We start from the raw sequence: 23746 nt of genomic DNA, 5'->3' as shown, positions 1-23746 counted from the left end.
GTAATTAAAACAGTGTCTAGCCTTAGCTCTTTGGCTCGGTGGATAGAGTGTTGGCCTGCAGACTGAAGGGTCCTGGTTCGATTCCGGTCAAGGACACATACCTCAGTTGCAGGCTCGATTCCCAGCCCTGGTCAGGATGCATGTGGGAAGCAACCAATCAATGTGTCTCTCTCACATCAATGTTTCTCTCACCCTCCCTTCCACTCTCTCCAAAAATCAATGGGAAAATATCCTTGGGTGAGGATTAACAACAACAAAACCAGTCTAGCACTAAGGTGAAATCCTAATAAATGTTGAATATTATATTTTATGTATGTCATATATATTTCATAGTAATACATTGTTTAAAATAAATTATCTTGAAGTCTTTGGGGGCAAAACTATGTTTTCTATTTGTATTCACCCTGGTAACAAAGTGGATTGGTACACCATTACTCCTTTTTTGGTGACTATTTAGTAAGCAAGTGAATGATGTTCAAGTGATATTCAAACAAAGGATATTAAATCTTCCATCATCTCATTTTCAGTTAATTTTTATGTATCTATGTTTATCCTAAACTCTAGAAGTCTTAAAATTGGTTAATTACAAGAAAATTAAAGTCTTCAAGTTGAATATCTGTTGTAATGAGAAAAATTAATCCATAGATGTTTCTGAGCCATAAAACTGACAATAAAAAGCAAACACTTTATCTGCAATTTAGGAATTTAAATTCATGTATTCTAAGTGCACAGATGTAAAATAATTAACTATATTAATAAAAACATACTCCAATACTCAACTCTTGATTGCCATTATGACCAGCTGTTACTCAAAACGTCTGACATTTTCTTCTGTGTTTCTCTCTGTGTTTAGAGGCAGAAGAACACACAAGTTGTTCTTCATGTATTAACAACTTAGGAGTGCAAAAATTTTTAATGGACATGAGGTGAAAAAATAGTTCTATGTGTAACATCAATGACTTCTCAGTATCTTTTGACTACTCTTAGCTATTATGTAGTAAATGCTTTACCCCTTTGCCTGCTTATTCTACTTAATTCACCCTCCCCCCCCCAAAAAAAAAAATAGCCCTTGTATCACTTGCTCTCACTTCCAACTCTGTGTAGCTAAAAGTAGATTTTTATATTTTCCCTTTAAACCATATTCCTCTCTGAATACCCTATTCTTACTAATGGCACCATATTCTTTCAGTTATGTAATCCTAAAATCCCCAAAGATTTCTATGAGATTGAGAAACACAGAAAGGCAGTTAATGTGTGCACTCCCCCTCCCCAATTACTGGCAATGTGATTTGCTCAACTTCTCTGTCCCTCTAGCTCCTCCTCTGCAAAATGAGGATTCTATTCATACCCTCTTTAAAGGGTCAGAAGGAGGATTCGATGAGTAAATACATTCAAAGGGCTTAGAAGAGTGCCTGGCACATGGTAAGCCTCAGTAAACACTCACCACTACTATCATCTTTCATCGTCCATACCAACACGCTTACCAGATGCCTCTCACATTTGCTTCCACCTTTCCAGCCTCAAAGCCATTTTCCAGCCCAGGCCTCTTTGCATTCATCCACTTCCTAGTCTTTGTCGTGACTCATTCGTTTACTTATGTATTTATTCCTGGGATGGAATTACAATTTATTCAGGGAGAAATTACAATAGGCCAGGAACTGTTGAAGCCCTGGGTCTACAACAGAGTAAAGCAGACCTGGTCTCTGCTGCCATGAAATTAGTTAGTTAGTTGGTTCCACAGAACTACTGATCTAGTGCAGGGGTCAGCTAACTATGTCCTGGGGGCCAAGTCTGGCCCGCCACACCAGTTTTTGTTAATACAGTTTTATTGGGATACAGCCACACCCATCCACTTGTAGATTGTCTGTGACTGCTTTCAATGGTGGCAGGGTTGAGTCATTGCAAAAAAGTCTTTATGGCCCATAAAGCAAACTATAAACTGGCAAAGTTTGCCAACTCCTGTTCTAGTGGCGAAGATAGAATAAGATCCCACTAAAAGCAAACGTCCCTCAGTAGAGAGTTTATTGTTACATCATGGAGTCATCCCATACATATGAAATTACTATTCTTCAGATATGCCTCATCATTCTTGTCATTCCCCATTGTCTGTCACTTAAAAGTTACACTATCTCGGCCTGTTATTCAAAGCCTTGACCTCCAGTCTCCTTTTTCAACCTAATCTACTGCCCTCACCCTCTGCACTCATTCATGTAGGCAAATCTCACTGCAGAAGCCTCCCGGGAACTCACTAAAGTTGCTTAGGCGTCCTGCCTGTGGATTCCCATAGTACTCATTTTAGCACTTGTCACAGTGTAATGGCGTCTGCTTACTAATCAGATCCCTCCAACAAACAGCAAGTTCATGAGGCCAGAAATGGGGTCTTATGTGCTGTGGAATCCTCAGTGCTAAGCACAGTGGCAGACACTTAGCATGTACAAATATATGGTGTGGGGCAAAAGTAGGTTTACAGTTTATATAAAAATCTATACTAATAAAAGGATAATATGCTAATTAGACCAGACATCCTTCCAGACAAAGCCACAGTGGCAGGGGCCAAGGCAGAGGCAGTTAGGGGCGATCAGGCTGGCAGGGGAGAGCAGATAGGGGGCAATTAGGCCAGCAGGGGAGAGCAGTTAGGGGGCAATCAGGCCAGCAGCGGGGAGCAGTTAGGGATGATCAGTCAGGCAGGCAGAGGTGGTTAGGGGCAATCAGGCAGGTAGGGGAGCAGTTAGGGGCATTAGGCAGGCAGGCAGAGTGGTTAGGGGTGATCTGGCAAGCAGGCAGAGTGGTTAGGGGCGATCAGGAAGGCAGGCAGGTGAGTGGTTAGGAGCTAGCAGTCATGGATTGTGATAGGGATGTCCGACTGTAGGCAGTCAGACATCCCCCAGGGATCCCAGATTGGAGAGGGTGCGGACTGGACTGAGGGACGCCCCCTCATGCATGATTTCATGCACTGGGCCTCTAGTCTATATATAAAAGGCTAATATGCAAATTGTCCCCATGGGAGTTCGACCCGGAGACCGGGAGTTCTATTGCTCACTATGATGTGCACTGACCACCAGCGGGTGGCACGGAACAAAGGGAGGCCCCGGCCGGCAGCCAGAAGACCCTGATCGCTGGCCAGGCCTAGGGACCCTATCCGTGCATGAATTTCATGCACTTGGCCTCTAGTAATACAATAATTAATAAGTATTAATACAAGAATAAACTCTGTGTTTTGCATGCTCAGAACAGTAAACATAATTTTGCCTCACCATGTGCGTGCATGCGCGCGCGCGTGTGTGTGCATGTGTGTGTGTGTGTGTGTGTGTGTGTGTGTGTTTGGTTTAAATGAATTAATATCTACCTCTCTCTTTTTTTTCTACTTTTTCCCCTTTATGGGTATGCCACCTCACATACATCCTTCTCCAGGACAGGGTAGTATATATCATTACCCAAAGTGGAGAATAATGAAAAACAATTCAAGACTACATGTCACAGTGTTCTAAAGAAGCCAGGAGAGAAAGAAAAAGAAATATCTGAGCTTGTACAAAATCATTCTGACAAAAAAACTCTTTTAAAATCTAATGTAAGAAAGTAGTATATGATATTTAAAAGTGATTTTCTAAATCTTTGTAGACATAGTAGATTGCTTCAGACCTAAACATTCTAAAATAAATCATATGAAGACTTATTTTATTTATAATTTTTCAAATAAAATTATGGTATCTGTATTATATATATTATGTTTAATGTGATTTAAGCTATATTTAACATAAAAATATTTTACCATGGCCATGTCTATCTATAATGCAATGAGATTTTGTTCTTTGCTTTGTTTTTTCCCCAGAAGATAAAAATGAACCACTAGATGGTGCAATCATCATGAAAAAGTAATCACATTAGAATTTTATTTTATATAAAAATTCTTTAATAAGAATTAAAACTATAGTTTTATTTATTTTATGAAATCGGTAAGACAGTCCATTTTGTATAAAAGGTCTTTACATATTTTATGCCTTCTGATTGTCAAACAATAATCAAAATCATTATGTAATTTTGTAGCAGGTTAACTTTATATTTTGTTTTTCTCCATTTTGGAAAACCTTATACAACTTTTCAAACTTGTATTTTGCACAACTATTACATACACATACACAAAATGGTAACCGACAGATGTCTCTGAGGATATTGCCATTTCATTAAATAGGATGTGTGTATGGCTCACAATGAAGGAAGATTTCTATGCTTATTGTATCGATGTGCCTATGCCTCTGTTTGTAAGTTCCTGGTAGATGAGAATCTTTGTTTTAAAACCCTCCTAGAGCCACAGTCCAACAGTGTGTTGGTGAACATGTGGTGTGATGTTATGTTCCCATCCTGAGTCTTCCCCGTGCTGGCTTCAGGATTCTGGCCACATTCTGTGTGCGACTCACTGGACTTCCTCAGCATATGCTGCCCGGCGCTGCTTTCTCCCAGCACACCTCCTCTCAGCCAGCCAGACTCACACCTTACACATCTGCACACGCTGCATAACCTAAGGTGGTGCTATGCACATCGTAAACACTAAAATAATAATGAGGAGGAAGAGGAGGGGGAGGAAGAGGAGGAAGAGAAATTTTGGTGAAGCCTAAGTTTGATTAAACTGTCCAAACTAAAAGAAAACATAAGAATTTGAAATCAGTATGTTCTTGATAAATATGTGTAGGCAGACACTAAATCATTTTTATTTTAATAAATAATTGTTGGGTCTATAAAGAACAAGAAGCATATAAAAATGTTCCATATTTTCAATTATATATGCACTTATTATTTCAGGAGCATCCTCATTCACTGAGGTGGGAACATCAATTGGTACAGTTATTATGGAGGGCAGGTTAGAACATGTATCCAAGCCCAGAAGTCATGATATTTGAATTTATCCAAGGATTGCACAAAGATTTAGCTACAAGACTTTTATCACACTATTGTTTGCAGAATGTGAAAATTTCCAAACATATCTCAAAAGTGATAACAAAAATGAAGTGTATTTCATCAATTCAGTGAAATCATATTCAACTATTACATACAAAATGGTGGGAGGAAAGTTAATGAACAGGGGAAGTCAGTTGAATTTTCTGCTTTGATTCCATTAATAGACACTTTAGTTCACAAATACACTCTCATTTCACTGATTCAGAGGGTCCACTTCAAAATGCTAACATCACTCCGGTCTTTAAGACTAAATCCAGCCCTGCCAGTGGTATGAATGGAAGGTCTCTGAAGGAGGTGTGAGCGATCTGCTACTGCTCTCTCCTCAGTCTGTGCCCCTCACTGCATCCTGGAATGGGCTTCCTTGACTCTCACTGCTGCCTGAGAGTTCAGTGCTCTCTGGGCCTGATGGGGATTTAAACCCAACCCTTTCTCTTATGTGCCCTTAGCATAAGGTGACCAGATTTAGGGAGGTAAGAGGAGGAATTCAGAACATTCAGATAATTTTGAATTCCAGATAAACAATAATTTTTAGTGTAAATATATCTCAAATATTATATGGAACATACTTATAGTAAAACTTATTCATTGTTTACCTGACATTTAAATTTCATTAGATGCATTTTATCTGGCAAGTCTACCTTTACTGGGTCCATCCAAGACTCCCCTGCTGGGCTCCTCCCAGGATCACTCTCTCAACCCAGACAAGGTCTCTCTTCGCACTGGGTGCTCCCTAGTACCCCTCAGATCCTGCCCCAGTCATTAAGCGACTGCCTCTTACTACCAAGTTCTCTTCAGCCACCAAGACACCCTCTGGGCAAGATCCCTTTCCTGTGTCCCCAAGCTGAACCTCTCTCAGAGGGCCACAACCCATCCCTGGGATTTGCTACCATTTGCCTCATCTCTGGAGGGGCCTGCAGTTTCTTTTTTTTTTTTTTTAATATATTTTATTGATTTTTTACAGGGAGGAAGAGAGAGGGATAGAGAGCTAGAAACATCGATGAGAGAGAAACATCGATCAGCTGCCTCTTGCACACCCCCTACTGGGGATATGCCCGCAACCAAGGTACATGCCCTTGACCGGAATCGAACCTGGGACCCTTGAGTCTGCAGGCCGATGCTCTATCCACTGAGCCAAACCGGTTTTGGCGGGGCCTGCAGTTTCTTCTGCAGCCCCAGGACCTGGGCCTGGGTGTCAGCAATGGCACTGAACATCTCTCAAGGGGAATTTCTTTTCTCAAGGCTTAAGGTTAGGAGGCAGCAACTCCATTCACAGTCTTCCTCCTTGGGGCGAAGAGAGGGACTTACAATGCTGTTTTGTCCAAAGAAATGATTCTAGTAAAATTCTCTTTTCATTTCCATGTCCTGAGCCTTTTAAAATCCTTGATGTGGAGTGCAGTAGTCCCATAACCAGTTATTAGCTCTTTTCTTTGTCAAGTCATGCTGGCTTCTTTCTCAACCTACAGCTGTGACTGTCCCGCTGGGTGGAAAGGAGCCTTCTGCACGGAGACAGTTTCCACCTGTGGCCCTGAACACACCCCTCCACACCAGTGTAGCAAAGGATCAACTTGTGTCTCGTTGCCTCATGGATACACCTGTTCCTGTCCTCTGGGATCCACTGGAGTCCACTGTGAACAAGGTGAGGCAGAATTTCAGCTCATGCTGCCCACAAATTTAAGTCAGTTTCCTTTGGGAAAAGTAAAATGAAATACATATGATAATGAAAGATTCTACTCTCTCTTCTCCCCAGGATACGTGACATTGTAGATAAGAGAGTCCTCACAGTTCAGTAGTAGGGCTTTGTTTTCAGAATTGTTTTAGGTTATTAACTCTAAACCCCCTGTCCATTTAGTCTAAACGTTTTGTGCTAAGTGCAGTCCAATCAAATGAACTTGGGTTCATAACTCAATTTCAGAGCAAGGCTCCATCTTTGATCTTCTCCCTTCTGTACCTTCCACTTGAAGCAAAACTCTCAGGAGTAGCAAGAGGAAGAGACATCAGCTCTGGTTCAAAGGAAGAGATGTTTGAGGGATGAAATGGCCCAAGTCCAGTGGGAACAATAAGGAGCTTTCAATGTTCTAGATCTCATCAGCTTTACTGTTCTTCCTTATACCTATGATTGATAACATCCTTAACACTGGGGCGAGTTATTATGGCAGTGCCTCTGAGTGCTCCCCACAGTGTCCTGAGTGCTCCTCACATGGGCTTGGCTAGTGCTAAGTGTACTCCTAGATCTGAGCTATCTCCCCTTTATTTCATAGCTTGCATAAGACCCTAAGTTTTTCCTCCACATCACAAGCACGCCATGGGGTGGGAGGGGGTGAATGGAGCAGGGCAGGCTTGTTCCCTCCTTAATAGAGATGGGCCACAGTCATCCCTCCACTGTCCTCCTTGCAGCCCAATAGCTCAGACTCCTCTTCCTAGACTACCTACCACTCAGCCAACACTGGCAGAGCAAGGAACATGGTTATCTATTGCCTGACAACCCCAAACTACAAGCAGGAATTCCAACTGCATTTCATTTCCTCCTGTAATTCTCTGACCCTTACCCCAGCCTCCACACCCAGCTAACTCTTACTTATCCTTCAGGTTTTCACTCAGACCTTACTTCTTTAGGCAAGCCTTCTCCTTCATAGAACTGAGAGCAATGACTATGCCTATTTTTGTTTATTGTTGTTGAATCTCTATTACCCATCCTATAGTATAGAATACAAACTTTGTTATACATTTCAACTTAATAGTTCTAAAATAATAAAAATAGATTGGGACAATTTTTAAGAAATAGTTTTTTATTTTAGTGAACAATAAAGTAGTCCAAACTTTACCTCTGTAACTTCCATAGGAATAGCTACTAGAACCTGAAAGAAATAATAGGACAAGTTAACATAAGGACTAGTGATAGTAACAATAGGGCAAGCTAGATTTTTGAAGTTTAAAGGCACAGTAGATCATCAGCAAAAACACTCTATTTTCTAGATGGTAGCAGTCCTTCATAATAGCCATTCCTTCAGTAAATATAACATAGGAACCAACAATGTAGAGGTAACATTTTATCAACAACAATCACACTCCAATGGTCTAAGAAAGCATAATCATTAAAAGCCAAATATCTTCAAAACCAAAATTTGTCTTTAAGTTATCAAACATTAGGGTTGAAAAGAGCCTTAAAAACCACTTAATACTAATTCTTTTACCTTGAAAGAGGTTAAGATCAAAACTGTGACTGAGCAGGACTGAGTGAGGATTTAAGTCTTCACACCACCAATCCAGTGAGTTTCACATTACCCCATGAAACCACTAGATTTTACATTTTGTGTGACAGCCAGCTTTTATATTTTTACTAGGGGCTCAGCTTTTATATTTTTACTAGGGGCTCAGCTTTTATATTTTTACTAGGGGCTCAGCTTTTATATTTTTACTAGGGGCTTTTTCAGTCTGGCACCCCCAATCACCTGCTCCACCATCCCACTGTGGCCGACACCTGCCATGTTCCGTGCATGCCCCCCTGGTGGTCAGCACACATCATAGCGACTGGTTGTTCGGTTGTTCCGCTGTTCGGTCTATTTGCATATTAGCCTTTTATTATATAGGATTTCATAATCAAAATATAAAAGCTAGCCATCACACAAAATAAGTGGAAGCTTGTGCAGTCTGTGGTATGCAGAATTGATGAATGAAATGTCCTTGTCCCTGTATTTTAAATTGTCTAAAGTATTTTAAAATATGTGTATATATCTCAGAAGAGAGTGGCCGGGGGAAGTTTTTTCTACTCGCATTCTAATTTAAGTAGTGAAATCTTATTTCATCTACCCCTTACTCTAAGAATGACTTGCCATTGGAAAAAAAAAAAAAAGTGATCCTTGAAGTCCCTTAAAACATTCACCTACAGCACATTTTCTTTCACTGTGACCTCACCCCAAACTTCTTTGGAATTCCATGAGGTACGGTGCTGTGGTAATAAAATATTAAAAGACCACTTGAACCCGATGGCATAAAGGGTCATAGCCACCAAAAGCGATTCAAAATATCTGAGCCTAGTTCCAGAAGTACATGAATCCACAATGGTCACATTGTCCGACCCAGGCACTAGCTCAGATAAGTGCTTTTAAACACCCAGGAGCCCTAAACCAGCTTTAAAAATGAAACTGAAGGTGAAGAAGGCATGTCAGCAAACAACAGCATCTGAGTTGAATATTTCACAAGGACTGTTGATCTTAAATTAAAAATAAATCATAATAGGTTAAACTAGGGTAGAATATTTTGCAATCTAGCTTAGTCATTAAAACATTCAATTTAGACAAAATTCTGGTTTACGACTATTTTCCGAGATAAAAAATATGTCCCATTTTTTTTTCTCATACACTCAAATCTTGCTCATTTGCTCTTTTCTTCTGTGTTATTGCTCTTTCCTGCTAGAATTTATTAGTTACAACTAAATATATAACATTTCCTGGGTCATACAATCTCTCCTCTCCATTTATTTTTCCCCACATTATTGGTGAATTGCATTTTTTTCCTTTGAACAGTTTTATACTACTAAATTCTAGCTCTTGCGTATCATTGACATTTAGCCAAATGAGATTCCATAGTATGTGTGGTTTTAACTTTTAGCCTACCAAGTATTGAAAAATGTTTCCATTATTCTTACATCCTTTCCATCCGTAGTACAATTTTCCTTTCATTCATTTCTCATTCCCTAAGGTAAAGAAACCCAGCACATGCTGGCATTTTGAATGAAACAGGCACATGTTTAAGCTACTTAGTCCCTTGATGTCAAAGGTACTTTATGGTTCAATAAGCCCTAGTGTTCACTGCAATTAATTCAAGCTCATGGAGAAGTTCAATTCTTCCAGCCTTCCTGACACATGGGGTGCTCTCCTGCCATGCCTTTGGTCTTCCTAATGATAGCAAAATGGGTCCATAGCGCTATAGATGGCGCTTTCAGAAATCATTACTGTGTGCCTGTTCTCTTTTTGTTATTGTTGTTCATCCTCACTCAAGGATATCTTTTCCTTTGATTTTAGAAAGAGTGGAAGGAAGGGGGAGAGACAGAGAAACATTGAGGTGAGAGAGACACATTGATTGGTTGCCTCCTAAACTGCCCGAACCAGGGCCAGGGATTGAGCCTGCAACCAAGGTATGTGCCCTTTACCAGAACCAAACCTGAGACCCTTCAATCCGCAGGCTGACACTCTAACCACTGAGCAAACAGGCTACAGATTTTTACATATATTTTTTTAATTGTTTTCAGAGAGAGGAAGTAAGAGGGAGAGAGAGATAGAAACATCAATGGTGAGAGAGAATCATTGATCAGCTGCCTCCTGCATGGCCCCCACCAGGGATCGAGCCCTAAACCTGGGTATGTGCCCCAAACGGGAATCAAACCGTGACCTCCTGGTTCACAGATCAAGCTCAACCACTGAGCTACACCGGCCAGGCTGTGTGACTGTTTTCAGGTGCATTTAGCCATATGGAAATGCACTTGCTTTCTTTATAGGGAAATAAAAACAGCTTTAGTCTTTGTTTCTCCACTTGCAATCCCATTGTGATGATTACCAGGGATCCTATATAATAAAACCCTAATATGCAAATCGACCAAACAGCAGAACAACCGGTCGCTATGACACGCACTGACCACCAGGGGGCAGACGCTCAATGCAGGAGCTGCCCCCTGGTGGTCAGTGTGCTTCCACAGGGGGAGCACCGCTCAGCCAGAAGCCGGGCTCATGGCTGGCGAGCGCAGCAGTGGTGACAGGGCCTCTCCCACCTCCGCAGCAACACTAAGGACCCCTTGGGGGATGTCCGCCTGCCAGCTTAGGGAGTGGTCCTAAGCCGGCAGGCAGACATCCCCCAAGGGGTCCTGAACTGCGAGATGTAGGCCGGGCTGAGGGACACTGCCCCTCCCCCCGCCCCCGCAGTGCACGGATGTCGTACACCAGGCCTCTAGTGTGATTATATGTGTACTAGATCCTCTATCCCTACAGTTTTATAATCCTTTTAAAAAGTAAAAAAATAAATAGGCACTAGCTATGATTCCTAGGAACACACATTTTAATTCCTTAGTCTTCTTTCTATGCTTCTCAATACAACCTGCTAAACCGTAAGTGAAACTCAGTGAGAAAATGAATTATATATAACAATGCTAAAGGTTATATAAACATTATGCTCTTTTAAAAAATATTTTTATTGATTTCAGAGATGAAGGGAGAGGGAGGGAGGGAGGGATAGAAACATCAATGATGAGAGTAACTCATTAATCGGCTGCCTCCTGCATGACCCCTATTGGGGATCAAGCCCAAAACCTGACATGTGCCCTGACTGGGAATCAAACCATGGCTTCCTGGTTCATAGGTCAACACTCAACCACTGAGCCACACCAGCGGACAACATTATGCTTTTTGAGTATCAAAAGGAATAGATGTTGCTAGTGAGTCTTAGAAAAAAATATACACAACTGCCATTTTCTAACCTTGGATCTTGGGCAAGTAAACTTAACTTTCCTGAATATCAGACTTCTCACATGTGAAAAGGGGATATGTAAAAATCTCTGTTGTAGAGGAATTTGGGGCAAAGTTCAGGGATAGTCCATTCTCCTTGCCAAGTCTTAAATTAATGATTACTACTTTTTATAAGGTTGTGAGACAAAGGTTAAAAACTCCAAAGACAGACATCTACTTGAGGTTTTTCTTCAACCAAGTCCTTTTTATTTTCTTTTTAAGATAATATTAATAAACAAAAAGCACTCATGTTGGATTTTCAGTCCACTACTGCTAAAGTTTCCTCCCTTTAGTGTTTCACATGTTGAGCTATAAATACCTGGTTCCCCAGCTTAGGAAGGCAGACCAAAAAAAAAAAAAAAAGGTTTGCTTACAATCAGTTTCTATGAACAGGACTTGGTTGCCTCTTTCCCTGAAGCAGGTCTGTCCACCTTCTTTAAATCTGACAGCAATGAGATCCAACCACAAACTTTGCCTTCTAATTTGGAGAACTGAGAGACATGCTCCCTCTAGTTTGTAATAGAAATATTAAAAAGTGACAAGCGAACTTTCTCATGACCATAGAGGGAGATATAAAGATTGCAAAACATCTCATTATGCCATGCCTTTCTTTTGTTAAAATCTGCATAATTTATCTTAAGAAACCTAAAAGTGACCCTTCCTGTACCATGCTCTTCCAGTGACCAAGGAATATCACAGGCATTGTTATGAAGCGGATGGTCTGAGAGGCAGGATTCTGTTTCCTAGCACACCTCATAAAGGTTCTAATGAGGAGCCTTTGAAATAAAGAGGCCAGCCAAGTACCTAGCACACACCCTGTAAATATTAGCCATCCTACAGAGGAAAGAAAAAGTGTCAGATTACACTCAAATGTAGGACATGTTGACATAGATATTTTTATCATTTTCATTTTTAAAATATGGATTCGTTTCAGATTCTTAAGTTAAAATATTTTAGAACTATTTTTATTTTTTTAATAAATCTTTATTGTTGAAAGTATTATATGTGTCCCTTTTTCCCCCATTGCCCTCTCCAATCCCCCATTCTCCTCACCACCCCCCCTCCAGCCCTCACCACCCTACCGTCTGTGTCCACAGGTTATGCATATACGCACATGAGTTCATTGGTTGATCTCTTCTCCCCTCTGCCCTCCTCCACCCCCGCCCCCGCTTCCACCCTCCCCTGCATTCTCTCTGAGGATTGACAGTCTGGTCGATGTCTCCATGTCTCTGGATCCACTCCGTTCATCAGTTTATTTTGTTACTTAGATTCCATTGTGTAGATGTACCACAGCTTTTAATCCATTTATCAGCAGGTGGGCACTTAGGCTGTTTCCAAATCTTAGCTATTGTAAATTGTGCTGCTATGAACATAAGGGTGTATATATTCTTTCTGATGGGTGTTTCTGAATTCTTGGGATATATTCCTAGAAGTGGGATCACTTGGTCAAATGCGTGTTTCATTTTTAATTTTTTTAAATATATTTTATTGATTTTTTACAGAGAGGAAGGGAGAGGGACAGAGAGTTAGAAACATCGCTGAGAGAGAAACATCCATCAGCTACCTCCTGCACACCCCCTATTGGGGATGTGCCCGCAACCAAGGTACATGCCCTTGACCGGAATCAAACCTGGGACCTTTCAGTCTGCAAGCCAACGCTCTATCCACTGAGCCAAACCGGTTTTGGCCATTTTTAATTTTTTACAGAAAAAATTTTGCACAGAGGCTGCACCAGTCTGCATTCCCACCAGCAGTGTATGAGGGGTCCCTTTTCTAGATATTCTCACTAACATTTGTCATTTGTTGATTTGTTAATGATAGTCATTCTGACAGGTGTGAGGTGGTATCTGGTTGTTGTTTTGATTTGCATCCCTCGGATGAGCATTTTTTCATATGTCTCTTGGCCTTTTGTATGTCCATTTTGGAGAAATGTCTATTTAGGTCCTTTGTCCATTTTTTGATTGGGTTGTTTGTCTTCCTTTTGTTAAGCTGTATGAGTTCCCTGTAAATGTTGGAGATGAAACCCTTATCGGTGATAACATTGGCAAATATGTTCTCCCATGCAGTGGGCTCTCTTGTTATTTTGTTGACGGTTTATTTTGCTGTGCAGAAGCTCTTTATTTTGATGTAGTCCCATTTGTTTATTTTCTCCTTAGTTTCCATTGTCCTAGGAGATATAATTGTAAAGATACTGCTATGAGAGATGTCTGAGATTTTGCTGCCATCTGAAAGAATTTGAAAGAATCACTACATGCTTTATTTTTCAGATTTACAGGTGACAAAGCTGATGTTTCATTATGCAAATTAAATAGTTTAACTTGGCATTTTTCTTTTCTTTTTTATATAAACATTTCAAGGGTACACACTTTTTTAAAATAATTCTTTATTGTTGAAAGAATTACATATGTGCCCTTTTTTCCCCCATTGACCCTCTCCAGCATGCCCCCTCACCCCCCTCCTCCCTGCCCCAGGCCTTCAGCATGGGTTATGTATATATGCATTTAAGGTCTTTGGTTGATTACCTCCCACCCACCCACCCTCCCCGACTTCCCTCTGAGATTCCACACTCTGTTCCATGCTTCCATGTCTCTGGATCCACTCTATTCATCAGTTTATTTTGTTCATTAGATTCCACATATGAGTGTGATCATGTGATACTTGTCTTTCTCTGACTGGCTTATTTCACTTAGCATGATACTCTCCAGGTCCCTCCATGCTGTCTCAAAGGGTAAGAGATTCTTTTTTTGTACTGCTGCATAGTATTCCATGGTATAAATGTACCACAGTTTTTTTATCCACTCCTCTACTGATGGGCACTTGGGCTGTTTCCAAATCTTAGCTATTATAAATTGTGTTGCTATGAACATAGGGGTGCATATATCCTTTCTGATCAGTGCTTTGGTTTCTTAGGATATATTCCTAGAATGGGATCAAATGGCAGATCCATATTTAATTTATTTAGGAAACTCCATACTGCTTTCCATAATGGCCGCACCAGTCTGCATTGCTACCAGCGGTGTATGAGGGTTCCCTTTTCTCTGCATCCTCGCCAGCAGTTGTCATTTGTTGATTTGTTGATGGTAGTCATTCTGACAGGTGTGAGATGGTACTTCACTGTTGTTTTGATTTGCATCTCTCGGATTATTAGTGACCTTGAGCATTTTTCATATGTCTCTTGGCTTTCTGTATGTCCACATTGGAGAAGTGTCTATTTAAGTCCTTTGCCCATTTTTTAATTGGATTGTTTATCTTCCTCATAAGTTATATGAGTTCCTTATATATTTTGGATATTAACCCTTTATCAGTTGTATCATTGCCAAATATATTTTCCCATAGAGTTGGTTCTCTTTTTGTTTTGTTGATTGTTTCTTTTGCTGTGCAGAAGCTTTTTATTTTGATATAGACCCATTTGTTAATTTTATCCTTTGCCTTAGGAGATATATCTGTAGACATATTGCTATGATAGATGTCTGAGATTTTGCTGCCTACAGTTTCTTCTAGTGTTTTTATAGTTTACTAGAGGCCCAGTGCATGATTGAATCTACCCGCTTTTGCTTTTCGCGGTGGAGCTGGGTGCCTGTCCACTGGTGCACCAGGCCTTTCAGAAGCCTCCGGCTCGGCAGAGGCTTCTGAAAGGCCTGGTGCCGGAGCAGACAGGCACCCAGCTCCCCCACTTTTGATGGTCCGCGGCTGCTGAGGGGGGCTACCCTGCTGTTGAGAGGCGCAGGGGGCAGGAGTCCCGCCCCCTGCGCCTCTCAACGGCCGCTGAGGGGGGATGCCGCGACACCTGGCTACCCTGCCGTTGAGAGGCGCAGGGGGCGGGAGTCCCGCCCCCGGCGCCTCTCAACAGCAGGGTAGCCCCCCTCAGTGGCAGCGGATCCGTGCCTCTCAATGGCCGGATAGGCCACCCTGAGTCCCGCCCCAGCCTCCCGCCGTCCAATCGTGGGCGTAGCAGAGTGATGGTAATTTATATGTTACTCTATTATTAGATAGGATGACCTCCATTTTGAGTTTATTCTTTGTATGGTGTAAGTTGGTGGTCTAGTTTCATTTTTTTGCATGTATCTGTCCAATTTTCCCAACACCATTTATTGAAGAGACTGCCTGGGCTCCATTGTATGCTCTTGCCTCCTTTGTCAAATATTAATTGAGCATAATGGCTTGGATAGATTTCTGGGTTCTCTATTCTGTTCCATTGATCTATTTGCCTGTTTTTGTGCCAATACCAGGCTGTTTGATTATGGTGGCTTTGCAGTATAACTTGAAATTTGGTATTGTGATTCCTCCAACTTTGCTTTTCTTCCTCAAGATTGCTGTGGCTATTCAGGGTCTCTTTTGATTCCATATAAATTTTTGGAGTATTTGTTCTAGGTTTGTGAAATATGCCATTGGTATTTTAATAGGGATTGCATTGAATCCGTAGATTGTCTTGTGTAGTATGGACATTTTAATGATGTTGATTCTACCAATCCATGAACACGGTATATTTTTCCACTTGTTTATATCTTCTTCTATCTCTTTTCTCAATATCCTGTAGATTTCCAAATACAGGTCTTCTGCCTCATTGGTTAAGTTTATTCCTAAGTATCTTAATTTTTTTTTTTTTTTTTTTGCAATAGAAATCAGAATTTCTCTTTCTGAGGATTCATTATTGCTGTATAAAAAGCCATCGATTTTGAGGGTTGATTTTGTATCCTGCTACATTGCTAAATTCATTTACTAAATCTAGTAGTTTTTTTGGTGGAGTCCTGTGTACAATATCATGTCATCTACGAATAATGAGGGGTTTTACTTCCTCCTTTCCAATTTGGATGCCTTTTATTTCCTCTTCTTATCTGATCGCTGTGGCTAGAACTTCCAGTACTATGTTGAATAAGAGTGGTGAAAGCAGATATCCCTGTCTTGTTACTGTTCTTAGGGAAAATCGTTTTAGTTTTTGCCCATTGAGTATGATGTTGCCTGTAGGTTGGTCATATATGGCCTTTATCATGTTGAGATCATGCTCCCCCTATTCCTACTTTGCTGAGAGTTTTTATCAAGAATGGGTGTTGGGCCCTGACCGGTTGGACTCAGTGGATAGAGCGTCGGCCTCCGGACTGAAGGGTCCCAGGTTCGATTCCGGTCAAGGGCATGTGCCTTGGTTGTGGGCACATCTCCAGTGGGGGGGGTGCAGGAGGCAGCTGATCGATGGTTCTCTCTCATCGATGTTTCTGGCTCTCTATCCCTCTCCCTTCCTCTCTGTGGAAAATCAATAAAATATATATTTTTTTAAAAAGAATGGGTGTTGGATTTTGTCAAATGCTTTTTCTGCATCTATTGATATGATCATGTGATTTTTGTCTTTTAATTTGTTTATGTGATGTATTACATTTATTGATTTGCAAATATTGTACCAGTCTTGCATCCCTGGAATAAATCCCACTTGGTCATGGTGTATGATCTTTTTAATATATTGCTGGATATGTTTGCTAATATCTTGTTGAGGATTTTAGCATCTTGTTTATCAGGGATATTGGCCTGTAATTCTCTTTCTTTGTAGTGTCTTTATCTGGTTTTGGAATTAGGATTATGCTGGCCTCATAAAAAGAGTTTGGAAGTGTTCCTTCCTCTTGGATTTTCTGAAATATTTTGAGAATATAGGTGTTAGTTCTTCTTTGAATGTTTGTTAAAACTCCCCTGTGAAGCCATCTGGACCTGGGCTTTTGTTTGCTGGGAGTTTTGTTTGTTTGTTTGTTTTTTGTTTTTTGTGGGGGTTTTTTTACTGCTTCTATTTCATCAGTTGTTATTCTCTTATTCAGGTATTCTGATTCCTCCTGATTTAGTTTTGGGAGATTGTATTTTTCTAGAAATTTGTCCATTTCATCCACATTGTCCAGCTTGTTGGCATATAGTTGTTCATAGTATTTTCTTACAATCCTTTGTATTTCTGTGATGTCGGTGGTTACGTCTCCACTTTTGTTTCTGATTTTATTTATTTGGGTCCTCTCCTTGTCTCTCGATGAGTCTGGCTAGCAGTTTATCAATTTTTGTTTATCTTTTCAAAGAACCAGCTCCTGGTTTCATTGATTTTTTTGTATTATTTTTTTAGTCTCTCTGTTACTTATTTCTGCTCTAATCTTTATTATTTCCTTCTTTCTACTTACTCTGGGCTTTTCTTGTTGTTCTCTTTCTAGTTCTTTAAGTTGTAGGGTTAAATAGTTTATTACTGATTTTTCTTGTTTTTTGAGGTATGCCTGTAGTGCTATGAACTTCCCTCTTAGGACTGCTTTTGCTGTGTCCCAGAGATTTGGGGTTGCTGTGTGTTCATTTTTATTTGTTTCCAGGAAGTTTTTTATTTCTTTTTTTATCTCGTTGGTAACCCATTCATTGTTTAATAACATGCTATTTAGCCTCCATGTGTTTGAATGTTTTGGGGTGTTTTTACTGTATTAACTTGGCATTTTTTAAACACCCAAATTCTGCTCCAGAAAACATGCAGTAGAACACCTCTCCTTAGAAGATTTTGAAAGCAGGAATCACCAGATGTCTCTAACTATCATAAGGCAATCAAGTGATTTTATAGAGTACTTAATTTTTAAGTACTAATGTCCCATCTTGAGGTCTGCAAAGATAGTTTGGAACAGAACAGCCACCCAAATAACTGAGTTAAACAATTAAAGAAGAGTTGTTCAGCATTATCCATCTGGGCACTAAAGAAAGCCTGACTAAAGGGATAATTTTTATGTTTTAAATAATTGACACTTTAGCATTCCTTCTGTTAGCAATTAGCCAATAGGTTCAATTGTTTGTTCCCACCACTCCCAGTAGGTTCTGATAATAATCCAGCAAACAGAAAGTATGTTTATTTTCCATTTTTGCTCCAGTAATGAGGTGTGTACTCAGTTAATCTAAAATTTGTCAAACAGCTTAGGTTGAAATGGAGAGGTAAAGTCTTAAGACTTCATATACTAGTAGTTAAGGATGGAGAAAAGGGTTATTTTCTATCCATTAGATTTTTATTGTAATAAATTTTTAAAGGAGCATTTATAAGCCAGGAAGTCATGGTAAAATTGCATGCACTTACTCATAGACCTAAAGGCAAATCATAGGTTAATAAATGCTGCAAAAAGGCTTAAATTATTCTTTTTTTTTTTCTTTATTAACTGAACAGAACATAGCTCTGGCACAGCAGAACCTTGGCTAAAGTCAAAACGTAATGAGATAGAGGACATAAAATGGAGAGCCCTAAATCTATAATTCTCTGAGAACAGAGCAGATATGTGTCCATGAGGATCCTCAGTATAACCTCATAGCTTATAGTATGTGAAGACTGAAAGCTATTTATTTCTTGAATAGACTATGGTTTGAGTTCGTCATGAAAAACAAAGCTCTGAGCCCTGGCCAGGTGGCCAACTTGGTTGGAGCGTCATCCTGTACAATTAAAGGTTTCAGGTTCGATTCCCAGGTCTGGGTGCGTACAGGAGACAATGATCAATGATTCTTTCTCAAATTGATGTTTCTCTTCTGTGTCTCTCTCTGTCTCTCTAAAAATTAGTAAACATATCCTCAGGTGAGGGGGTAAAAATGCTCTGGGAATTAAAGTAATCTATTTTAGAAATCTTGAGGTCCACCACTCAGAACAAGAACGAACATTTGGTAGCAAAAGACCTTCAATGGGACTTGTTCAATTTAAAGTGATTAAAGAGGTGTACTGAAATAAGCAGACATCCAAGGTAGGGAGGTGATCAAATGTTGAATGTATGAGGGGAATCTTGCAGAGCTTTAGGTTTTAAGAAAAATTTGTGCTTTAAAAGCAAAGATGTGGGTCAGCAATATGACTCACTAGGAAACTACAAACTCTTCTCTCACAGAGACATCAAGTTAACAACTATCATACCTTTGTGAGAACTAGCTGTGCAGAAACAGAGAGCTGGAAAATTATCATTTTTCATCTAAGTAAAGACTGGTTTAAACTAGACTCATCAATGGATATTAAATCTAGGAGGTAGTTTTGATTAATAGTAGCTATGCATGGTTTTATAGTATCTCCCCACAGATTTCATCTGACTGCAAGGAAGAAAAAAATCCATAATTATAGAATGGAATAGTATACAATGGAAAAAAGTCAGTAAAGACCTTGACCAAGGTGATCAAAATTAACTTCACCAATGAGGGACAAATACCTATCATATACCTCCATATATGATACCCTGAAACACACACATCATCATCTATGAAGGATTTCAACTAAGAATGTATAACCTGCATCTAGTTATGATGAAATAGTGGTCAAACTCAAAACGATGAACATTCTCTTCAAAAAACAGGGAGGAAAATATCCTTCAAAAATGTCCATGTCATAGCAGACATTGAAAGGCTGTGGAAATGTTCTAGTTGTTAAAAGACAATAAAGAGACATGACAACTGAAAGCAACATCTCATTTAGATGAGATTTCTTACTCTAAGAAAAAATATTACAAAGGACATTATTGAATCACCTAAACAATTGGATTATTAATATTAGACAAAAGTATAGTATTAATGTTAAATTTATTCATTATGATAACTGCTCTGTGGTTATATAAGAGAATATCTCTAAGTTGTTAGGTACAAGGAGTCATGATGTATGGAACTTTCAAGTGATTGGAAAAATATTAGATACATCAATAGATAAAACTAGGTAAAGCAGCAGAATATTAACAAAAGGTGAAGTTGGGTACAATATTCTTTGTCCTATTTTTTTTCCAATTTTCTATAGATTTGATTATTTCCACGTAAATGAGTAAGAATAATTTTTTAAAGAATGTGTGCAATAATTTTATTAAACTGGTAATTTTATTTTCCTGGATTGATTTTATACCTTGCCAATAAACACATTTATGTCCCCAGATTCTCTGTGAATAATCTTGAAAGAATTTTAGAATTTTTCTTCTCAGAGGAAGAAAAAATGTGCAAAATTGAAGATCCTTCATCATAGCTGATGCTATCATATATCTCATAGGTTTCTTGTTTTTAATATTTTCATTTATTTATAGTAAACAAGAATAGGGTACTGTTTTTCTTCAGAATATTGATACTAAATGCAGTAGTCATTTTCTTCTTGCTGTGTTCTAGTTTAGCAGAGATTATTTCACTTATTATAACATGACAGTTGGTACTTTTAAATATGAAATGTTTCTTAAGACTTTTTTTTCTGCTGATCTTCGTAAACTGCCTATACTAATCATGTAAGGCTAGGTTATGATGCAGTGAGAAACAATCCCAAAATCTCAGTGGCTTAACAAACAAAAGTGTGTTTCTTGCTCATCAAGGAGGTTTGAAGTCTTCATATATATTGTAGGGGGACCAGGACCCTGTTGTCCTGGTCCCCCTACAATATATATGAAGTCTTATGCGTCATCAAGGAGGTTTTTCTCAAACTAGTTACTCAGGGACTCAGGTGGATGGAGACTTTTTGTGGAGTTTGTTTGTTTGTTTGTTTGTTTGTTTGTTTGTTTTTCTGATGCTTCTACAATCACTGAGGCTAGGAAAGATAATGCAAAGCATACCCTGGTTCTAGCCCCTCAAAAGGGACAGGAAAGTGCAATCCTATTACGTGCTGAAAAGGAGAGAAAACCTGAAATGTTAGGTGAGCAGCCTTCATGATTTCCACACCTCATATCCCAATAACAAAGACCAGGAGAATTTCACACAAAAGTATCTTACAATGGAAATAGCTGAGAGGTCTTTTTAATTCTTTAAGTTGCCTTTTAAACTTTTAACATGGATGGCAAAAACAATAAATAAATAAGTAAAATCTGTCCTGGCTGGTGTACCTCAGTTGTACCGAAGGTTGCCGGTTCAATTCCTGGTCAGGGCACATGCCTGGATTTCTGGCTTGATCCCCATAGGGGACGGACGTGCTGAGGGAAGCTGATCAACGTTTCACTCTCACATCGATGTTTCTCTCTCTCCCTGTCCCTTCCTCTCTCTCTCTAAAAATCAATAAAAATACTTTATAAAATACAATAAGTAAAGCCCTAGCTGGTTTGGCTCAGTGGATAGAGCATCAGCCTGTGAACTTTCAGGGTCCTGGATTCGATTCCAGTCAAGGGCACATGCCCGGGTTGAGGGCTCAATCCCCAGGAGGGGGTGTGCAGAAGGCAGCCGATCAATGATTCTCTCTCATCATTGTTTCTTTTTTTTCTTTTTTGTATCCTGCTTCATTGCCAAGTTCATTGATTAAATCTAGTAGTTTTTTGGTGGAGTCTTTAAGATTTTTTATATATAGTATCATGTCATCTATGAATAATGAGAGTTTTACTTCCTCCTTCCCAATTTGGATGCCTTTTATTTCTTCTTCTTGACAATCACTGTAGCTAGGACTTCCAGTACTATGTTGAATAAGAGTGGTGAAAGCAGACATCACTGTCTTGTTCATTTTCTTAGGGGAAATGCTTTTAGTTTTTGCCCATTGAGTATGATGTTGGCTGTAGGTTTGTCATATATGGTCCTTATCGTGTTGAGATATGCTCCCTCTGTTCCCACTTTACTGAGAGTTTTTATCAAAAACTAGAGGCCCGGTGCATGGGTTCATGCATGAGTGGGGTCCCTCAGCCTGGCCTGCATCCTCTCGCAATCCAGGACCCCTCAGGGGATGTAGCAGTGCCAAAGCAGCAGGCGGCCAGGGAGGAGCCCCAGCTGGGGCCAGGCACAGCTCTGCTGCTGCTCATCCCAGCCTGCTACGCCTGCCACTGCCGCCACCACTTGGTAGCCACAATCCTATCATGTGCTGAAAAGGAGAGAAAAGGCTGTGAGCCTGGCTTCTGGCTGACCTGTGCTCCCGCTGTGGGAGGGCACTGACCACCAGGAGGCAGCTCCTGCATTGAGCATCTGCACCCTGGTGGTCAGTGTGCGTCATAGCGACCAGTTGTTCTGGTTGTTCACTTATAAGGGTCGCTTAGGCTTTTATATACTAACTAGAGGCCCGGTGCACAAAATTCGTGCACTGGGGGGGGGGGTGTCCCTCAGCCCAACCTGCACCCTCTCCAATCTGGGACCACTCGAGGGATGTCTGACTGCCTGCTTAGGCCTGATCCCACAGGCAGTCAGACATCCCTTTCACAGGACTGCTGACTCCCAAATGCTCACCTGCCTGCCTGATTGCCCCTAACTGCTTCTGCCTGCCAGCCTGATCACCCCCTAACCACTCCCCTGCCAGCCTGATTGACACCTAACTGCTCCCCTGCCAGCCTGATCGTCCCCAACTGCCCTCCCCTGACAACCCAGTCACCCCCAAATGCCCTCTCCTGCATATTCCCTCTTTATTAGATAGGGTTTTTTCTTTAACATATTGGACAGCCCTAACTGGTTTGGCTAGGTGGATGGAGCATTGGCCTGCAGACTCAAGGGTCCCAGGTTCAATTCCAGTCAAGGGCATGTACCTTGGTTGGGGGCACATACCCAGTGGGGAGTGTGCAGGAGGCAGCTGATAGATGTTTCTCTCTCATAGATGTTTCTAGCTCTCTATCCTTCTCCCTTCCTCTCTGTAAAAAATCAATACAATATATTTTTTAAAAAAGAAACATTTATGATTCCTCCATATCTGCCTGGCTAGTATGACTCAATGGTTGAGACCTCAGGCTGCCGCCGCTGGGAGGGGATCGCACCATGGGGGTGCACGCCCCTGCCAGGCTGAGACCCCAGCCCAGGCTGCCGCCGCTGGGAGGGGAATCGCGCCATGGGGGTGCGCACCCCTGCCAGGCTGAGACCCCAGCCCAGGCTGCCGCCGCTGGGAGGGGGATCGCGCCATGGGGGTGCACGCCCCTGCCAGGCTGAAACCCCAGCCCAGGCTGCCACCGCTGGGAGGGGATCAGGACATGGGAAGTGAATTTGTTTTTGTTTTTTATAAAGGGTCAGGAGGGCCTCTGGTCAGCATTCCGCCAGGCCGCTTACTCTGCAGGCTCTCAGCGGCAGCCCTCCCTGAGACTGGGGGACTCAGGCAGGGCTGAGAGGACTGGGCGCCGCCATCTTGTGGCTATGGGCGCCGCCATTTTGTTGCAGAGTGACGGTTAATTCGCATATTACTCTTTCATTATATAGGACTAGAGGCCCGGTGCACAAAATTCGTGCATGGGGTGGGGGTGTCCCTCAGCCCAGCCTGCACCCTCTCCAATCTGGGACCCCTCAAGGGAAGTCCAACTGCCCATTTAGGCCCCGGGATTGGGCCTAAATGGGCAGTCAGACATCCCTCTCACAATCCAGGACTGCTGGCTCCCAACCACTCACCTACCTGTCTGCCTGATTGCCCCTAACCACTTCTGCCTGCCAGCCTGATCACC

At 41.0% G+C, this 23746-nt stretch overlaps 1 protein-coding gene across 1 annotated transcript in view; it reads left to right on the top strand.

Moving 5' to 3' along the window:
• The window catches only part of EYS (eyes shut homolog), a 1391558-nt gene that overhangs the window by 1339065 nt on the left and 28747 nt on the right, over nucleotides 1–23746 (top strand). The window contains 1 exon segment of the mRNA XM_054722350.1: nucleotides 6417–6589. Within this exon segment, the coding sequence (XP_054578325.1) occupies nucleotides 6417–6589 (173 nt within the window).

The sequence above is a fragment of the Eptesicus fuscus genome, chromosome 10 (genome assembly GCF_027574615.1).
Source record: "Eptesicus fuscus isolate TK198812 chromosome 10, DD_ASM_mEF_20220401, whole genome shotgun sequence".
In the NCBI taxonomy this organism is placed as follows: domain Eukaryota; kingdom Metazoa; phylum Chordata; class Mammalia; order Chiroptera; family Vespertilionidae; genus Eptesicus; species Eptesicus fuscus.
The sequence above is the reverse complement of the archived record's forward strand: the minus strand, read 5'-3'. Positions and strand labels throughout refer to the sequence as shown.